General features: G+C 43.5%; 1 protein-coding gene and 1 pseudogene across 1 annotated transcript; both read right to left on the bottom strand.

Moving 5' to 3' along the window:
* Positions 1-1,638: 1,638 nt before the first annotated feature.
* LOC118601289 lies at positions 1,639-1,757 on the bottom strand (annotated as a pseudogene).
* A 3,655-nt stretch (positions 1,758-5,412) lies between these two features.
* On the bottom strand, positions 5,413-18,414 carry NDUFA8 (NADH:ubiquinone oxidoreductase subunit A8). The gene is made up of 4 exons (XM_016155971.2): positions 18,260-18,414; positions 12,614-12,777; positions 9,360-9,525; positions 5,413-5,733 (listed from the first exon to the last, which is right to left on the bottom strand). The coding sequence occupies exons 1-4, from the start codon at positions 18,410-18,412 to the stop codon at positions 5,596-5,598; spliced, it is 621 nt and encodes a 206-aa protein (XP_016011457.1). The 5' UTR covers positions 18,413-18,414; the 3' UTR covers positions 5,413-5,595.
* Positions 18,415-18,503: the final 89 nt, after the last annotated feature.

Here is an 18,503-nt window from a genome sequence, read left to right as displayed (position 1 = left end):
TCCAGTGGTGCTAATCGCTGCAGGAGAAACCCAAGCCTGCCTTTGAAAACACCCTCATGTTTATTCTGCACAGAGTGACACACACTTAATGCTTAACTAGGCTACTCCCTTTTGGAGAGGCCAACGGTCGTGTGACATTCATTCGGCAGATCATCACCAAGCACTGACTACCTCCCAGCCTCTGTTCCCTGAAAGGGCGGATGCCACGGGAAATGAGATTTGGTTCTTGCTCATGGAATCCAACAGCCATAACGCACAAGAGGCTCATGAACACCAAGGAGGATGTCATTCACCTCGGAGGGACATGGAGTGGCATCTTGAGAGAAGGGTTCACACCAGCAAGAGGTAGGGGAGACCTTTGGGGCAGAGGACATGGCACAATGAAAGGCCAGATGACCGAAGTGGCAGAGAGGAGAGTTCAGTTTGGATCGAGTGTGGCAGGCGGACTATGTGGGAGACGAAGCTGGAGGGCTCTGAGTCAGACTCTGGAGAAACGGACCGCCACGCCGAGGAGGGCAGGCTTAGCCCAGCACACTATGGGACACCTGTCAGCAAATGTCCCCAGCAGGCTAGAGACGGGAGTAAGTAAGCCACAACTGTACTGGTCTACCCCGGAGACCACACTCCAGCCAGACTTTCTGAAGCACCGAGCCCCGTCCTGCCTCTGGGTTCGGCTCCTACTGTTCCCTCAGGCAGGGACACTCTTCTGTCAGCCTTTAACTGGCTGGCTCCTTTTCACCACCCTTCAGGAGGAAGCTCAAATACCACTTCCTCTGAGACAGCTTCAGGGCCCTCACCTCCTAAACACATCCTCGCCTCCTAGCTCTTTGCTTTCATATTAAGCCCTTTTGGTTTCTTCGTGGGACCGTCACAACCTGAAATCATCTCGTGTCTGTATTTACCAGGTTATTGCCTCCACCACTGGCCTGGAAGCCCTATGAGGGCAAGGCCCTGCCTGTCTTGTTTATCACTCGTGCCTAGCACGTAAGGAGCACCTAAGAGGCTGTAAAACATTTGCCCGATGAACTGGGTTCATCGGTGAATTTACCGAGTACCAGCTGCAACTATACTGCCTCTTTCTCCCACTGAGAAAGTATACTCGTGTATAAACGAGCAAAAGTCACATTATTTATTACAAAATCTGTATGTCCAGGCCACACGGCAGACCAATTAAACCAGAATACCTGGGGGTAGGATCCTGACGTCAGCATTTGAAGGTCTCCAGGTGACTCCAGCACACGTTCGAGGCTGAAATTCAATGACTTCAAAGGACAAGAGTGTGGGCCATTGCCATTGGAACCAGACAACTCCTACTTGTTTCCCAGATGGACCACTTCTCAGATAGGAAGCCTGAGGTAACCTCTCCCTAATCTCTTGAATCTATTCTAACTTATTGTTTTCAAAGTAAATAAATATGTATATTTTACTGTCTTATTAAAAGAAATTACATACGACACATATTACACATGATCAAGACACACAAAGACATCGTGACCCCAAACTGAGCCTTCCTGCATCAGGTAGAAGCAACTAGTACTTTTTTTGTTTTTTAGGCAAGGCAACCCTTGATTGACCTCACAGATTGCAAGGACCTTGTCAGCTTACAATCCCTTGTTTTTTTTTTTTTTTTATATTTTATACCTACAGCACCTGGTCTTCCTAGGTAGTCTCCCATACAAGTACTAACCAGGCCAGACCCTGCTTAGCTTCCGAGATCAGACGGGATCCGGCTTGTGCAGGGTGGCATGGCCATAGATGCAACTGGTACTTTTTAAAAACCAAGTAATGTCATGATTCATTTCAGGGCATAAAATACATCTTTTACTATACCCAAAACTTTTCAGCTACCTAACCTCAAAGAACTACTCCTTTTCTACACAATTAATTTGTTTGCTCTGTAACAAGGAGAGGGTTTGAATGGTCTCTGGAAAGATGAACCTGGTGTACAGGTAATCGTTTCCCGGATGTCTGGCATGTGCTGGACACTAAACTATAGATATATTAATAAGATAGAAGCCCAGATCTGACACAACTGGGACCAGAGGAGATGTGACGCACCCAGTGCCATGGCGTGTGTCACTCACACAGGGTGCTCTAACAACTGCTATCGTTTATTGACACTGTACTCAGCATTTTGTGTGTGTAATTCATTAAGTCTTCAGAGCCGTCCCGGCAGGTAGGTGCTATTCTTGCCCCTCCATTTTACAGATGAGGAAAATAAAGTACAGAAAGGTGAAGTGACTTGCCTAGGGTCACACAGCTACTAAATGACAGAGCCTGGATTCAGGTCCAGAGAGCCCAAGTCCAGAGCCCTTGTGCTCAACTCTCGTGTTATATCGTGTCATGGGAACAAAGGGGCAGGAAAGATCACTTCTGGCTGTAGGAAGGGGACACTTCCTGAGGAAGACAGTACTAGTGTTTGCCTTAAGAGATGGGTTGACTTTTTAGAGGGCAGAGATGGGGGGAGGATTATTTCTTGGTGAATGGACGGTGGCCTAGTGAAGATTTGGAACTGGGAAAACACTCTTGAGGAATGACATTTGGGAGACTGTAGGGTACATGATAAGGAAACATTAAGGTAATGGTGGGGAAAAAATGCGTTAGGCTAAGGCCAGGTTTTGGAGCATCCAAATGCCATTTGGGAGTCCCCTGAAGGTTTCTGAGCAGCAGAGGCACATGCAGCAAGCTGGAGGATAGACTGGAGGGGAAGATGAAGGTAAGAGACCCAATAGGAAGCAGTGTTATTAATCCAGCCAGGGGAACAAAAACAGGCTAGGCTAGGACAGTGACAGCGAGATAAAAGAGGAAGTCGCAAATGTGAGAGATTACAGAAGGAACTCGACCGGACTTGGTGTTGGATTGGAACATGGAGAGAAGCGAGCGGAAGGAGTCAGAGGTGCATCTCATGTTTTGAAACTGGGAGGATGGAGACACCATAGATTCAGATAGGGAAGACAGGAACAGGCTTGGCCGAGGAAAAGGGCAGATAAATTTCCTTTGGGAACGCAAGGAATTAGTCTCATTATTCTCAAGCCAAACCAGCAGTTAGGTTTTCTATCATTTGGAGCCCTGCTCAGGGAGCCTGCACAGTAACTGCTTGCAAATTGTTCTGTGACCTTTCACCCACTGAAATTGTGAGATGCATTTGTTGTGAGAGATTTTAGGAATTTTATCTTTCCTTAGATTCTTCGGTCCTAGAAGGCTGTGAGGTGGTGTACTTCTATCAAGAATACAGGAAAGCCAAAAAGTGTTTCTTTGTTCAAGGAATTCAAAGCAAGGTGGGGAGTCGGGGGGAGGCGAGAACTGCTGTCCAACTTGGGCAAAAGTTAAAACATCCTAGAACTGAAAGTCGAAGCCGTTAACAGTTCAGGACTTGTCGCTCTGATTCTGAAGAAGTGAACTGACACTCACGGAGCGCAGCGGGTGAGCCAGACACGGAACCTGCACTCAGAAGGACAATGGCTTCCCCCTTGTTGCTCAGTGTGGTCCGCAGACCGGCAAAGTGACCACCGGCGAGCCGCTTCCCGGAAATCTCAGGTCCTACTCCAGACCTATTGAATCAGAATCTTCATTTTAATAAGATCTCCCGGCGATTTATAAGCGGTGGCATATATTAAGAGTATGGGCTTTGGAATCAGATGTATCTGGGTTTAAAACTCAGCTTAGCCACTATGACTAGCACTTCGCCTCCTGGACCTGCTTCACATAAAAATCAGTCAGTGGACCTGCACCCTGGTTTCACCTTAGAAAAACCGGGGGAGCTTTCAAAAACACCATGCCCCCAACGTACTGCAGAACGATTCAACCAGCACCTCTCAGGGGTGGGATTCGAACATCAGTACTTAAAGGTCTTCAGAGGTGATTGCAGCAGGCGTCCAAGGCAGGGAACCACTGATGACTTTGAAGGACAAGAACATGGCATTAGAAGCAATCTTCACCGATATCCCATTTCTGCCATTTCCCACATAAGACTGGAGCATCTTACCTCTCCCTAAGCTTTAGTGCCTTCGTCTGTGAGATGGGCATGACATAAAACAGAACTTCTGTCAAAGGGCCCTGAGCGTTGAAGGTTACATATGTAAAGCACCTGGCACATGCACAGTGCTCAGTGATTATTTTCCAGCTATGTAAACCCCAGCTTCCTTTGCAGAAGGAATCGAGGAAGCAACACGTAGCTTGAGGTATCATGCAGATGCCAATCTGCAGCCACGATCGTACTTGCCCGCCAGAGGCGATTCCCCGGGACTTGGCCACCAAGAGGTTGACAGGATGTTGCCTTGGCCGTTTGAGAAATGTAAGAACCTATTATTTTTCTTCATTAAATTGGAGAATAAGGCAAAGGCAGCTAGCAAGGGACATTTGCAGAACAGGTGAGAGTAAGGTTCACCCAAAATTGCTCCCGGCTGTGGAGTCAGAACAGGGTGGGGGTAGGGGGAAGGCAGATCATGTAATGCTGTAACTGTCCTAACTCTGGGCAGCAGGCCCTGTACCTCACATCTACTGCCTCACAGCAATCTGTCCACTTAGAGTATCTAGAATGGAAGTTGGAAAAGCCTTTAGACTCTTATAGGACAAAGACTTCACTTTTCAGAGCTCCGCGCATTAGAAACCAAGGCCTAGGGACCTGAGACAGCTTATGCAGGGTCATATGGGATTTAAGGCCACAATCAGGTGTAAAGTGACCTAGTCAGATGTAGAGGAAATAGCCTAGAAGCGAAAAAGGAATTGAACGAAAGGGAAAATAAAGACATAATAGTGCTTTGAACCAGAGTTTTATAAATACTTGTGGCTTTAACCTGCCCAGGAGGTAGATAAGCACGTTCCCTTTAGTTTGTCCTCAAATTCAACCTCCCCTAAGAGGTTAAGGAACACACCCAAGCTTGGAATTGACACTCAGACCTCCCGACTTCCTGGCTTTGGAACTGAGAGCTCAGCCTCCACCTCCCTTGTCTATCAGGAAAAACATCTGGGTTATAATGCTTGAGGATGGGATATCAGGGGGAAGTGGTGGAAGTTTGGTTCTTTAAGAAACTCTGAGCAAGACTGCCTAAGACCTAGCCAGGAGGCCCCTCCCGTGGCCTGAGTCACAGGCTCACACGTCTCTGCACTTCTATCCCGGACGCTTCCCTTGTATGACCTTTAGGGAAATCTATTTGTCTAAGAGGTTGGGTGGGAAGAGAGTTGAGATTTCACAATGTGTGAAAACAGACGTACTCCGAGGAGCTGTCTCAGGTAACCAAGGCTTTCCTCTACACAGTCATTTCTCCATGACCTAACGTGGCTCCCCTGCCACACTCGCAAATGCCCACTTAAAGCAAAGAGAGAGGAACGGGCAGGACCACAGGGAGAAAAGCAAGGGGAAGTCATCTTTAAAGGCCAAAAGGTTACATAAAACATCATAAAATACAACTGTTTCCTTTAAAATTTTTAATGTCCAGGAAATGGTATAGAATAACTGCCAAGTCACATAAATTAACTTTTTTGTTAATGTTTGTGATCCCGGAAAGAACTCTCTATCAGTCGATGCAAACCGCATGTGAGTTTTCGTCAGTTGTTGTCTGGGTGTGTGACTGATTTTGGGCCATGGACCCAGCTTTACATGGTCCAGAAAAAAAGGCGGCTGCCATGCTTGGCAGGCTTCAGATCTCCCTCGATCTCGGGGTTGGGCTCCGGTCTTGATCTTGAGTGATAGGGATTGTCTGGCAAAGGTCGATCTGTTTTCACTTTGGTGACCTGCGAGGGTGCGCGGAGAGGAAAGAAGCAGAGTAGAAAGTCAGGTGGAACCGTGGGTGACCGTGAATGCGCCTCCCACTGTCCCTCTCTGCTCCTGCTGCCCCAGCCGCTCCTCTTCTTTGAAGGCCCAGAAAACCGCGTTTAGACTCGTTTAATCCTCGGATAAACACTTAGGACATCTCACCGTGTGTGACTCCACATGGCAGAAGTTAGGGACACAGACGGGAACAAGACACACACATTGCTCTCAAGAGGCTCACAGTCCAGCAAAGGAGCAAGACAAGAAAATGGACTAAGACTCCCTAACCGAATCATCACAACGGAGATGCGCACCGAGCGCTCGGGGGCAAGGATACCGTGCACCTGGCGTGCCCCGAAGGCTGGGAGCCAGGAGGAAGCCAGGATGACTGGGGAGGAAAAGACATTCCAACGAAATGAGCAGTACACGTGAAGAGAGAGGCTACGGGCAGAGTGCAGGGAGATGAGCACCTAACCTTGCCCGAGTGCCGCTGGGAATGATGCTGGGCACATCACGCCACCTCGTTCTCACACCCCTATGAGGTCATTCTGCAGAGTTCACGGGGGCCGCCTAGCTAATAGTGGAACTAGTGCTCACAGCCAGATCTGCCTACTCCAAAGCCTGTGCTGTTCGGTAACACGCTACAGCAGCAGGCAGGGGCCACACGATGAAGGGGACTGAATGACAGGGAGAGGGGTTTGAGCTTTAACCTGATGGTAACCTGAAGCACAGAAGCAACCCAGTCCCACCTGCGGGCCGGAGGGCGCGGAGTCTATGATGCAGAGCGGTGAGACCGGAAGTGCAAAGCTGAGCCAGCAGGCCAGGACAGAGGGTGGCGTGCTGAACTGCGGTAACGGGGACGAGATGAGGTGTTTACACCCATGTTAGCCCCCGATGGCCACAAAAATCTCCACCAGAAACCCGGCAGAAATTGTTCTCATTTTAAAAGATAGGCAATCAAGCCCAGACAGTGGAGAGACACAAGGCCGTAGCTATTAGCAGTCTGGTTACCCAGCAGTATGAACTCTACGTCACTCCATGTAACATGACCAGATTCATCTTCCTACATGTATAAATTCAAAAATATTTACTGTGAATAGAGCTTTCAGGTACATGGTTGCACAATTATTACCAGAACCAGCCTATGAGGCGTTATCGCCTCTTGCTCACAGGCAAGGACAAGGGAGGCCCACTTGGTAAATGCCAGAGCTGGAGCCGGAACCACAGTTTCTGACCACAGGTCCAGAGTGGTCTTCTGTTTTTAAAACAGCGTTCTCATCTCTCTGCGATCATTAGAGATCACTAATGGCTCCTTCTTGCTCAACTGAGTAATTCCAAATGCCTCCAGCTGGCATCTGAAGCTCCATTAAGAAATTCAAGATATCTATGAAATAAATCAAGAAAAATGGTTCCCAAACTGAAAGTAATAAAAGGACCCCTTTAAAGAGCAAATTATTGTGGAAAGAACAATGAAATAACTTTTGTGCTATACTCAAATTTTTGAGAAAAGGGGCAGAAGCATGTAGTCAAGCCAACTGCTAGGTAAATGACAGCGGGCAGTCTGCTTAACCTTCAATTTCCCATCTCTAAACTGGGGCTATTAGCCCACAAGATTATTAGGATAATATATACAAAGTGCCTGAAGTATACATAGCAGGTGCTCCGTAAGTTATTTTCAATATCAATATTATCAGGATGATGGAATTATAAGTGAGTGCAATTCTGCCTAGGAAAGTCAGAAACTTTAAAGAAGGACATGACATAGAAGCTGAGACTACACGAGTGAGTACGAATTCACTAGGGCAGGGGTCCCCAACCCCCAGGCCATGGACTGGTACCAGTCTGTGGCCCGTTAGGAACTGGGACGCACAGCAGGAGGTGAGCAGTGAGCCACGCAAAGCTTCATCTGTATCTGCAGCCGCTCCCCAGCGCCAGCATCACCACCTCAGCTCCACCTCAGATCATCAGGCACTAGAGTCTCACAGGAGCACCGGTCCCTGGTGCCAAGGTTGGGAACCACAGCACTCGCGGAACGTAGGAGGGCAGGGCAATCCAGAGAAAATAGGATGCAAAAGTGAATGAAGCCAAAAGTTAGGCTTTATCCAGCTGATTATCCCTTTCTAGAAAGAGACTGAATACTGATTTTATGTATAACTAAAACTGATAATCCTCTTAAAGAAATATGCTTTTGAAGAGTTAAGATGATACTTTTTTATTTTATAGATTTTTTAAAATGTTAATAGAAAGATTCATGATAAATATTCTCTCTTAACAGCATGATTTCCTAATTCTCCTTTCATGAGACAGAAATGAGGAAAGGTACTTTTCATTATTAAATGTATAAGTTCCAACTTAGAATTATCAATTATTAAAAATTTGTTCAGTGTAGCAAAAGAAGGTATCTGAAGTAAAATAATCAAGCCAGATATATATAAAAAAAAAAAATTGCTAAGTCATTCATCTACTTATGACACATAACTATCCACAGACATACAAGCAGAAGACATTAGCTGTGGACCTAGGTGCCAAGCACAGACTGGAGATTCACATAGGTTACTTCTAGCTTAATCCTCACAGAAAACTAGGGATTAATACTGTCCCATTTTGTAGACATGGTAGGATAAGAAATATTAAGCTATCTGCTCAAAATCCCATAGCAATTAAGCAGTGGAACCAAGATTCAATTCTACTATCTGTCTCCATTCAAAACCTGAGTTTTTCCTTCATGCCTTCGTATCTATGCTGTCCCAGAAGGAGTGGAGGGTAATGAGGCTCAAGGATGGGCCAGATCATAAAGGGTCTCATATGCTGGGATATGCAGAGGATGCCTTATCCTGCAAGCAACAGAGAGCTCCTACAGAGTTTTTTTAAAGAAACATACTTGATTTATTTTCCACACAGATCATGCTTACAGTGAAGATGTAATTATGTCCTAAATTCTTCAATTTCAAAGGACGCACTGTCTTCTCAAGTCTAACTGATCCACCCACCTCCCTTCCAGAAATTCACATAGCCCAGGTTAGGGTTTCCTGTTCAAGAAACGGAGATAGTGAAAGGATTTAAAAATGTTCCAGGAGATGCTGATCTACAGGGATTGATGACTATATAAAAGAAAGACTAGGAAGTGAAGAAAAAGATATTCAGGTTTCTAGCTTTGATGTTTCAACAGATAGCGGTATCACAATTGAGATGGGAAATACAAAAGAATAGAAAAATGAAAGGCATGTACTTTTTCCACCTGAGGCATGTTCCTGAAAAATCTGCCATAACTCTAATCTCATTTTCCCAATGAATTCCACAATAACCTCAATGTTTTCAACTGACAGTGTCCCCTAACATTTTGTTTATGCTTACCTTCATCTACTTCCTTCTGTTCATCAATTAGCTAATTAACCACATATCAATTGGCATCTGCTGGAAGAGTTATTTAAAGGGATATCTCTATTAAATAAACTCTCTTCAGGATTGTGTATAATCACTCCCTAATTAACCTGTTAGGTAAATTTGGATTTCTCGCATCGCATCTGTACTCACAGAGGACCCTTTCCTGACCACCTCCCACCTTTACCCACCCGGCAGTGGGAGCGTGAGCAGAACACCTTCTTACCTTGGACAGCTCTCCCAGGTCAGGTCGCACCCAGCCTAGCTTATCCAGCACACACTCATCAAACTTCGCCTGCTGTTTGCGACAGCGACGAAACAGCTGCAGGCCAGAGTAATCGATGCAGGTCCAATACTCTGTGAAAGGTTCTGCACAGTGACGCTTTATCTGCCTGGAAAAGAGGGCTAGGTTACAAAACAATGAAAACAGAAATGTGGGTAAAAAATAGGTACAGACCTCAATGCACAGCCTTGCTTTTTGAGGAGGATGGAAGTAAATGCTCTTACCTCACTTACAACTTGGAGGTCCTCAGGTTGAGAATCAATAAGTAAAAAAAGACCTCTGAGGAATAAAACCTAATTTCTTTATGCAGCAAAAATTTAATATAAGAAATGAAAAGACCTGCCGTAACATTGTGGTCTAAGGCACATATACTCCGCTCAGAGGAAAACTCACTTGGAGCCTATTTTTCCTTGTCTTTAGCTCCAATTCTAAAGATTATCAGCTTAGCAAGTTTAGAAGAGAAGGAGGCAGAATCTGACAGAGGTGATAAATGACAGCAACAGAGACAGAATCATAATGCCCTACACTCCTGAAAAGCTCAAGGTCCTTATTCTATTAATGCACTAAACAAAAACAGAGATTACTGTTGTTATTAATTCAGGTTAAATTATATTTGGTGCTCTCTATTAAATAGCAAGGCAGTAAATTAATTCATTTGTAAAAATCATAATTCATTTTGTGACCACCAAAAATGGCTGAAGAAAAAGTAACTTCTGTGTATTGAAAGGACAAGCCTCAATTATTTTGCAGAATTCCTTCTCCTATCATTCAATCTTCCTAGTAATCAAATAAATGCAAACTAAAGCAAGAATAAAATATCATTATGCTAGGTAAAAGTCATATTCGAGGCAGTGGAAGAAATGCTGAACACGTCCTTCCCCCAAAAGGAATAATTACGAACTGCTTGCTTGTCATATTCCAAGACTCTTACTACACTCGACATAGAAATCTTATTTACCATGGCTCAGGAAGAACCTCAGAGATGGTCGAAGGAAATACATAGTGAAAAATCTGCTTTCCATTCCTGCTCAGTTCCCCTCCTGGGAGGCAACCATTGTTACCAGTTTCTTATGTAGCCTTCCAGGTATTCTGATTATAACCTTGGGGGTGGCAGGGTGTGCAACAGGAAGGAAGAAGGACTATCAAAGCCGTAGGGAGCTCTTCTGAAGTACCTCTGGCCTCGCTCAGCTGGATTTCCACAGTACACAAAACTGTACCCACCTAACCTCCACGTGAGAATCACTCTGGTAGTGAGCTACTGTTTCCAATGGGTGTTTTGCATTCCACCAAAATTCTGCAGCAGAAGGAGGCCTGCAAACCACTACTCTAGTAGTTGGTCTCTGTTCTGGACCCCGGCACCCTGGCGCCCACACCTAACAAGCATTATCTACCAACGCCTACAACAAGAAGCTTCAGCAGTGAGAGTCAGTTAGGCACCTTGGGGGCTTGTGAAATCCAAACATTTCACACTTAAATATACTACCTCTGGGCCAAAAGAGAAATGCTTTGCCAAAATTCTCTTAGAGAATAAAAAATGTGTAGTCATTTGAGAATTTACAGCCTGGCAATGTCATTAGTTATGGCTCAAATAAAAAAAAAATAAACAACTGTTAGCAGTCAATCGATGTAAATTCAAGCAAGAATAAAATACCACTTTATACCTAACACATATTTAAATAATATGCAATGATGGTGAGGTATATGAAGATACAGTGCTGAGAACAGCATAAACTGAATGAACTTTAAAAATTGGCAGCTATAGTTTCAAGGGCCATAAAAAATGTCAAAAGCCTATTATAAAATAATCTCACTGCTGAAAATTTATGGCAAGGAATTGATTAAAAATTAAAAAAGATGTATAAACAAAGGTGATCATTGCAGATTTATGCAAAACAGCCAAAGCTGGAATCAACAATGACCTTTAATAACAGGAATTGGTCAGGTACATTATGGCTGTTTTATCTACTGATGGAATATTATACAGCCAATAAAAACGGTGATCATGAAGACAATATAGCAATTTGAAAGAATGTTCCCAACAGTTTCAAATGAAAAATGGATTTTAAAATGTAGACACACTATGACTTTAACCACAAAAATATCTCTGCACATGGACGAAGACAGCAGAAGCGAGAAAGAAGGAAAGTAGCTATTATGCAAAGAAACTTGAGTTTTTCCCCTGACATCATTATACTGGACAGCTGTGGGTTTTGCCTAGCCAGCAGTCATTCCCTATTCTTTTGTAACGTCCTTCTACTTTTCCTTGGGGAAACAAACTCTCCCTATCTGTCAGCAATGTTGTTTAAATAAATCTAAGTGTATACCCACTTCGGGCCTGACCAATCGAAGCATTTTATCTCCTGAAACACAACTGATTCAAAGACATACATATGAAATCAACCCGCCAGGCCAGGGAGCTCTGCTCCTATCACTGGAGAAGTGGAACTCCCTGTGCACGTCTGCCAAGCAAGTAGCATAGCAGCCTGGGGTGACTGGTGACCATTTTTGCTATAGAAAGGAAAGAGTCTCTTTGAAAATGAGTTTGATGGGAAAGCAGAACTAAAAGCCTGGTGGCAGAAGAGGAGAGGCAAAGTTGTGAAATTATTTAAGCCCTTGGATCCAGCCCTGCCTGATGCCAGTCCTATTTCTAGACTACAGTTACATGAGCCAATGCCCTCTGAGTTGAGTTCCACCCCTTTTAATAGAGATCTGACTAATATGGCTGTTAAAATGTTTCTCTACAATTACAATTTAGATTTTTTTACTTACAGTATCAAAGCACCAGGGCCTACCCCAAAACTTCGCTCTGAACACATTTTTCTTTCCATGATAACTGTGTGTTCTGTAGTAATGATAAAGATAACAATCTAGTGGTACCTGCTAACAAGCACTGAGCTGAGTTGTTTTTATGTGCCTGTTCAAATTTTTCATAACAATCCTGTATAAGATGGGTATTAATTACGCTATAATTTGGAAACAGATTCATGGAGATTAAAGAACTTGCCAAATTATAAAAACAAATAACAAAAATAACTATCACTTATTGTGTGGTTGCTTTGGTCTATCTGATTTCACAGCCTTGCATTTCCTACTACAATTATTCATTAGAACGATCCCTCCCTTTAACTAGCAGGCTGTTCGAGACACACAAACCTGATGTTTCAACCAAACCGGCACTGACGTGAAAAGGCCTTCACCTGAAGAAGTCCAGCGCGCACTTGTTGACCAGCTTGCCTTCCTCGATGCAGCGCCGCGGGTCCTTCTCTTCCCAGCGGCAGAGCATGAACTCCTTGTTGGGTTTATCGCACTGAGCGCCATAGTGATGGGCCGCAGCTTTCAGCACAGCAGAACTGACTTTCACCTGGGGAAAGGCACATGGGTGAAAGACCACAGGTTTGTGACCAGGACACCACTTTCTCAACGTCACGGCGTGCTGGTCAAGGCAGAGGGAACACAAAGGTAGCTATCATGACTTTGGAGAGGAAAGGAACGAGGGGGCTTGCCATAATAAGCCTTTGTGACCTACAGTGCCTTAGAGATCACAAAGCTCTTTCACATCCATGACTTTCTACATCTTCCCGGTCGTCTCACTAGGTTGACGTGAGTATCCTCATGCAGACATTAGGAGACGGCGGCCCTAATAGAATCCTTTGGTCTTTATCGCAGAGAAAGGGGAGCTCTGGAGAGAAATGGAGGCTTCTGGGTCATAATGGGAGGAATCACCTCTGGGGAGAGTTCATGAGTCTCCTCTCCAGACATAAAAATAAGTTAGAATATGAGAATATTCTGGATGAGAAGGCATAATTCATGTTTTCTTACCTCTATTAGATAATACACATCTAATATTAGAACAGTAAAATATACCTAATAGTAGAAAGATATATTACTAATAATCAAGTACTAAAATCTGTGAATTTTTAAAAACTACAGCGTTTACCCATGGTAGCCATCCCTACAACTCTGTCCGTCTCACTCACACTCTGGAGAAATGGTGCAGTTACAGCGTGCTCACAGGGACATGCCCAGTCCCAGGCCTAACAGCTGCTGCAGCAAAAGTCCCACCGGCCTCTTCTGCACCACCTCTTCCTGGGCGAGCACCACGTTTTCATTACTGTAACTTAACAGAACACTCCGTGGTCTGGGAGGACCATCCTCCTCACTACTCTTCCTTTTCAAAATTGCTGTGGCTATCCTTCCAGATGACCACCACCCCACCCCAAAAAAATCTGCACTGAATTTATACTAAGTTTAGTTACATATTAAATTAGAAAGGAACAGGCACTTTTGCAATATTGGGTTTCTGCTGAAATGTTACCTCCTTAGAGTGTCTTTCTCTAATCATTTTATATAAGTTGGCATCAGCGGTCACTCCATGTGTGACCACTAGAACCTAAGCTCCAAGAGGGTATGGATTGTTTTCAACAGAGATCCAATGCTGTAAAGCTGTCCGTTCTCCCTAATCCAAAATATAATTAAATGCAATGCTTACTATGTTTCACCAAGCAGTCAAAATAGTGTCTAGCACAAGTAGCTGTTGGGGATACAATAGTTACAAAAGAGGTAAGAAAACATGAATTATGCCCTCTCATCCAGAAAACAGTGTCTCTACTTATTCAGGTCATTTTTCTGTTCTTCAGTTGAAATGAGTTTCCTTCATAAAGGAACCCTGTACATTTCTTGTTTACTCCTCGGTATTTTAACATTTTTAATACTATCGAAATAGGATTTTTTTCTATTAGATTTTCAAATTGGTTACCGCTTTTTTGTATACCGTATCTTCTCTCTAGCCATAGCTACTGAACTCTTGTTAGTTCTGATACGAAACTTAAGAGAATTAATGGGAAAACTTCCATTTACAAATAAAAACTGCCACCCTTCCTTTTTGATATTTGTATCTTCTTCTTTTTCTTCCTCTATTTCCTATCTTATTGCTCTGACCAAAACCTCCAGGATAAGACAGACGAACAGCAATGGCAGCAGGCAACCCTTTTTCTAATCTTTAATGCATGGTTTGCAATGACATTTCTTGCTGGTGTTTGGGACAGAGTTTAGATATTCCTCATTAAGGAAGTTTCTTTCTAATCCTAAGTGATTTTACTACTGTTGTTTTCTCCACCAGGAAAAGACTGAAGTGTTCAGGTTTCTTTTTCATTAACCTGTAAATGTAATGTAGAGCACTTTCGGACTTTCTAAAACTGACTCACTCACTGTATCCAGAATAAAATCTAGCCTGTCATTGTGTATTATGCTTTAATATACCGCTGGATTTGATTTGCAAATATTTTATTATAAGTTTTTTGTGAGAACAATTTTATAATTATTTTTATTATAATAAAGAATTTTGTAATTTCATTTTTCATGAATTCCATACAGCTTAGGTTGAATTATTACTAAAAGGAAAGGAAAGATGAAGAGAGTAATTCATTTACACATACTAAGAAGAGAATAAAGTTGTGACTATGTCTATTAATATTACAACTGTTATAATTACCAAAGGTGAACTTATGATGTAAGTGAAATTTGCCATGACAATTCTAATAAATTTGTTTAAAAATCTGTAAAATTTTGTATTAGTTTTCCATAATAAGAGTTTTAGGTTAATTAGTGGTTATGTACCTATTTGCTGTATTACCCATAAGAAGCTGGGAGAATAAAAATCAAGACTCAAACTGATTTAATAACTTAAATGCCTTCATAGCTATCATGCCCCAAGAAACCTTATGGCTTGCTTTGCTTTACTCTCATCCAAACGTAGAGGTCTTATCAAAATCTAGGTACACCCATGTTAGGGAACACATGAAATCTGCTGTCACCTGGAAATAAAGGTTGAGAACCACACTGAATCTACCCCAAGGGAAAAAGAGAGCCATGTTCAAGATGACACGGCAGGTGACAGCCACAGAACTGGAATCCAGAGACTGTGACCTCCAATCGGGCCTCTTGCCATTACGTCACCATCAAGTGAGGTGGCAAAGAACGTCAGATGTCATCATGTCCCTTCCCCTGCTTCTTCACTGAGACTGATGAATTCCAACAGATACCTCCCTGACAGCTGCTTACTGTGAACACCCTCTCAAATCCATTCACTCCCTTTGTCTCAAAGAACACAGAATTTCAACGTCCTTCCTGATTTATCCTGACAAAAGTCTCACCGCACGGCAGGTTTAAATCAGTCTGCAGGTGTAGAAAGGGAGGCAAAGACTCTTGCAAGCTACAACCAATCTCCTAGTCTTGTTCTCTTCCTTAAACCATGTCGGCACCTTTGTATAGTACTTAATTTATATTATACCTTATATCTTACTTAATTTATATAAAATGGGGAATCACAGTACTTATATGATAGAACTTTTACAATAAGTTAATATATACAAATATATTGTGAACAATGCCTAGCACATAAGAAAGCACATCATAAATATTAGCTATTATTTTTACTGAAAATTGTCAACGTGTACAAGGAGTTTCTAGGCCAAAGCTCTGACACTTTTTCCATTGGAGAAGTGTCATAACTCCAGAGTCAGCAAGGACCAAGATGTGTTTAACCTGACTTTCAAACCTGCTCTTTCTGGTTTCACTAATATCACTGTCAGGTTGCAAATCTGACACCGATTCCTCCACTTTCCTGATTCTGATACCTAAGTCGTTGCTAAATCTGATCAATTCTAGGCAAATTTTTTCTTTCCTCTCTGTAAGCAGTCACCAACTGTGTTGAGCTCATTAATATCTTCTTCAATTATTTCAACAGCCACCAAGACTAGTTTCCCTGCTTTTCCTGTCCTCTATTTAATCCTCTCTTCAGAGTTGCTGGAGTGATTGTCCTAAAAGACAATTCTTATTTTACTCTGCTGTTAAAACAAATTAGCAACAAAACCCTTGACAGATTCAGGCTTAATAGCAGCACAAAGCCTAAACTTCTTATAGGGTATTCAAAGCCTTCTGGATCCAAACTACCTTTCCAGCCTTTTGCCCTTGACACCTCAAAAAGGGACCTCTTACTCCTCTCTCAGAACACTGAATTCACTGTTTCCAGAGCTCATGTTGGGCCCCCTGCATTTTCCCATCTCCTTACCTTTGCTTGGATCTTACTCTCATTTAGAAAGCTCTTCTCTCCATCTCTGCCTATAAATTTTTACATTATGCCCAAGAAGTGCTTTCTGTCCCCTTTATAGACTCATAGAATTATATAACTGGAATCACTTCATATTACAAATAAAATAACTATGTCTGCATATGCTAAAAGTGACTAGTCAAGGTAACCGAGCGGTGAGGCCTAGAATTTAGATACGACTTCAAATTCTACTCTTTTCTTAAACCATGTCTGCCCCTTTTCCATAGTATTTAATCATACTTTTGTCTTGTATTTTAGTTATTTATGTAATTATCTGTTTCTCAACTCAACTCTGTGAAGCCTAAAGGCAAGTTTATTCCAGACATAGAATACTTGCAGCTTCACAGTAGTGCTAAGAAACAAGACTGTTGACAGTACCCAACCCCTAACGTTTAGTAAATGTCACTTTATTATAAAATCCCTGAACACAACTAAAAATTTCTTCATCCGAGGAAAATAACAGCTGCCATTCTCACAGGCATATAAGATTAAGAAGTGCATGTAAAACACTTAACACAGCGCCTGGGATATAATTTCCGGCACATGATTCTTAGTCTCACCCTCTCTCTCCTCCAGTGTAGCCTGATCTACTATCCAGACCTACCACGACACTCCTTTGCTTTAAATCCGTCTACCACTCCCCATCAACTCACTTATAGAATAAAGTTCAAACTGCTTAGTCTGGCCTTGTGTAATGTGCATCCCAGTCTTGCCTCAACCCAAGGTACCTCTCCTGGCTCTGTAACTGCTGTTTCCCACCAACACTACTAGAATCTCACCCAACAGCACTTGCCTCCCTAAGCACAGAAGGTTCTGCTAAGCCTTCTCACTCTTTTGAGTTTCTGCTAATACGGTGGTTTAAAACCATGGGTTTTAAATCAGACTGGGTTCACATTCCAGTTCTACCACTTACTAGCTGTGTGACCTTGGACAAATCACTTCTCTCAGGGCCTGTTTCCTTAGGAGAGACCAATTATATCCCTCCTCATAGCGTTGCTAGGGTTCCATGAATCGACGTATGTAAATCCTGCCTGACATCTAGAGAAGGCTTGATCACGTTTGCTATAATTAGTATTGTACTGTCTTCACTTATAGTACTAACAACACTGTACTGCCACTGCCTCTTTATGTGTCCCGATTACATTATAAACTCTGTGAGAGCGGGGACATTATCTTTTACTTTCCAATGTATATTCATATGGTAATTATTCAAATGATATCTCTTAAATAACTGAATGCTTTACAAGTCCTATTACAAACACCTTCCCTGGGCTGTTAGCAATTTCACGCTCCAAAATCTATCTCCTTTTTCTGCAGCTTCCTAGCTCCACTCTAAAGCACTCTGCACCGATGATGCTACTTTAAGGTGACTGTCTCTCCCTCGAATGTGAGCACCCGGAGTTGTATAGTCACCTCGCAGGAAGGTTTGATTATTAAGTGACATAAAGTAGGTAAAGTGGCCCTGGTTGGTGCTTAGTAAAAAGTACCACTATTATTCATGTAAAGCAGGTCGCTGTTGGGGGAAGGGGAAAGAGTTCTAGAACCACTGCGGGCTGGGGTGGGGCGATTCCGACGCCGAGGAAGGGGCTTTCCGGGGATTGACCTGTGTTTTTGTTGGGGTACACGGGTTGGGGGTTCCGGGGCCCAGGGTCTGCTGAGTCGAAGCAGGGCTGGGCCCAGGCCCAGGAAGCTGCAGCCCCATGCCCCGCTTGCCTGTCCTCCGGACGAGCCTCACCTCCTGCACCTTCAGATCCTCCAGAGTAGGCAGCTCCACTATCCCCGGCATGGTGGCTGTAGCCCCGACCCGGACGAGGCACCCGCAGCCGCGTCGCCCCCGTCTCCTTGAACTCCCCTTTCGACCGCCAAGGGCCGCAAGGCGCCTGCGCATGCGCAGCTGACAACACGCAGGCGCACTGCTCTGACCAACTGCGAACCACAGAGCGTGCGCAATGCCAGGAAAGTCTAAGACTGTGGGCGGG

The sequence above is a fragment of the Rousettus aegyptiacus genome, unplaced genomic scaffold (assembly GCF_014176215.1).
Source record: "Rousettus aegyptiacus isolate mRouAeg1 unplaced genomic scaffold, mRouAeg1.p scaffold_m13_p_3, whole genome shotgun sequence".
Taxonomy (NCBI): domain Eukaryota; kingdom Metazoa; phylum Chordata; class Mammalia; order Chiroptera; family Pteropodidae; genus Rousettus; species Rousettus aegyptiacus.
Note: the sequence above shows the minus strand (reverse complement) of the source record. Positions and strands in the feature narration are given on the sequence as shown.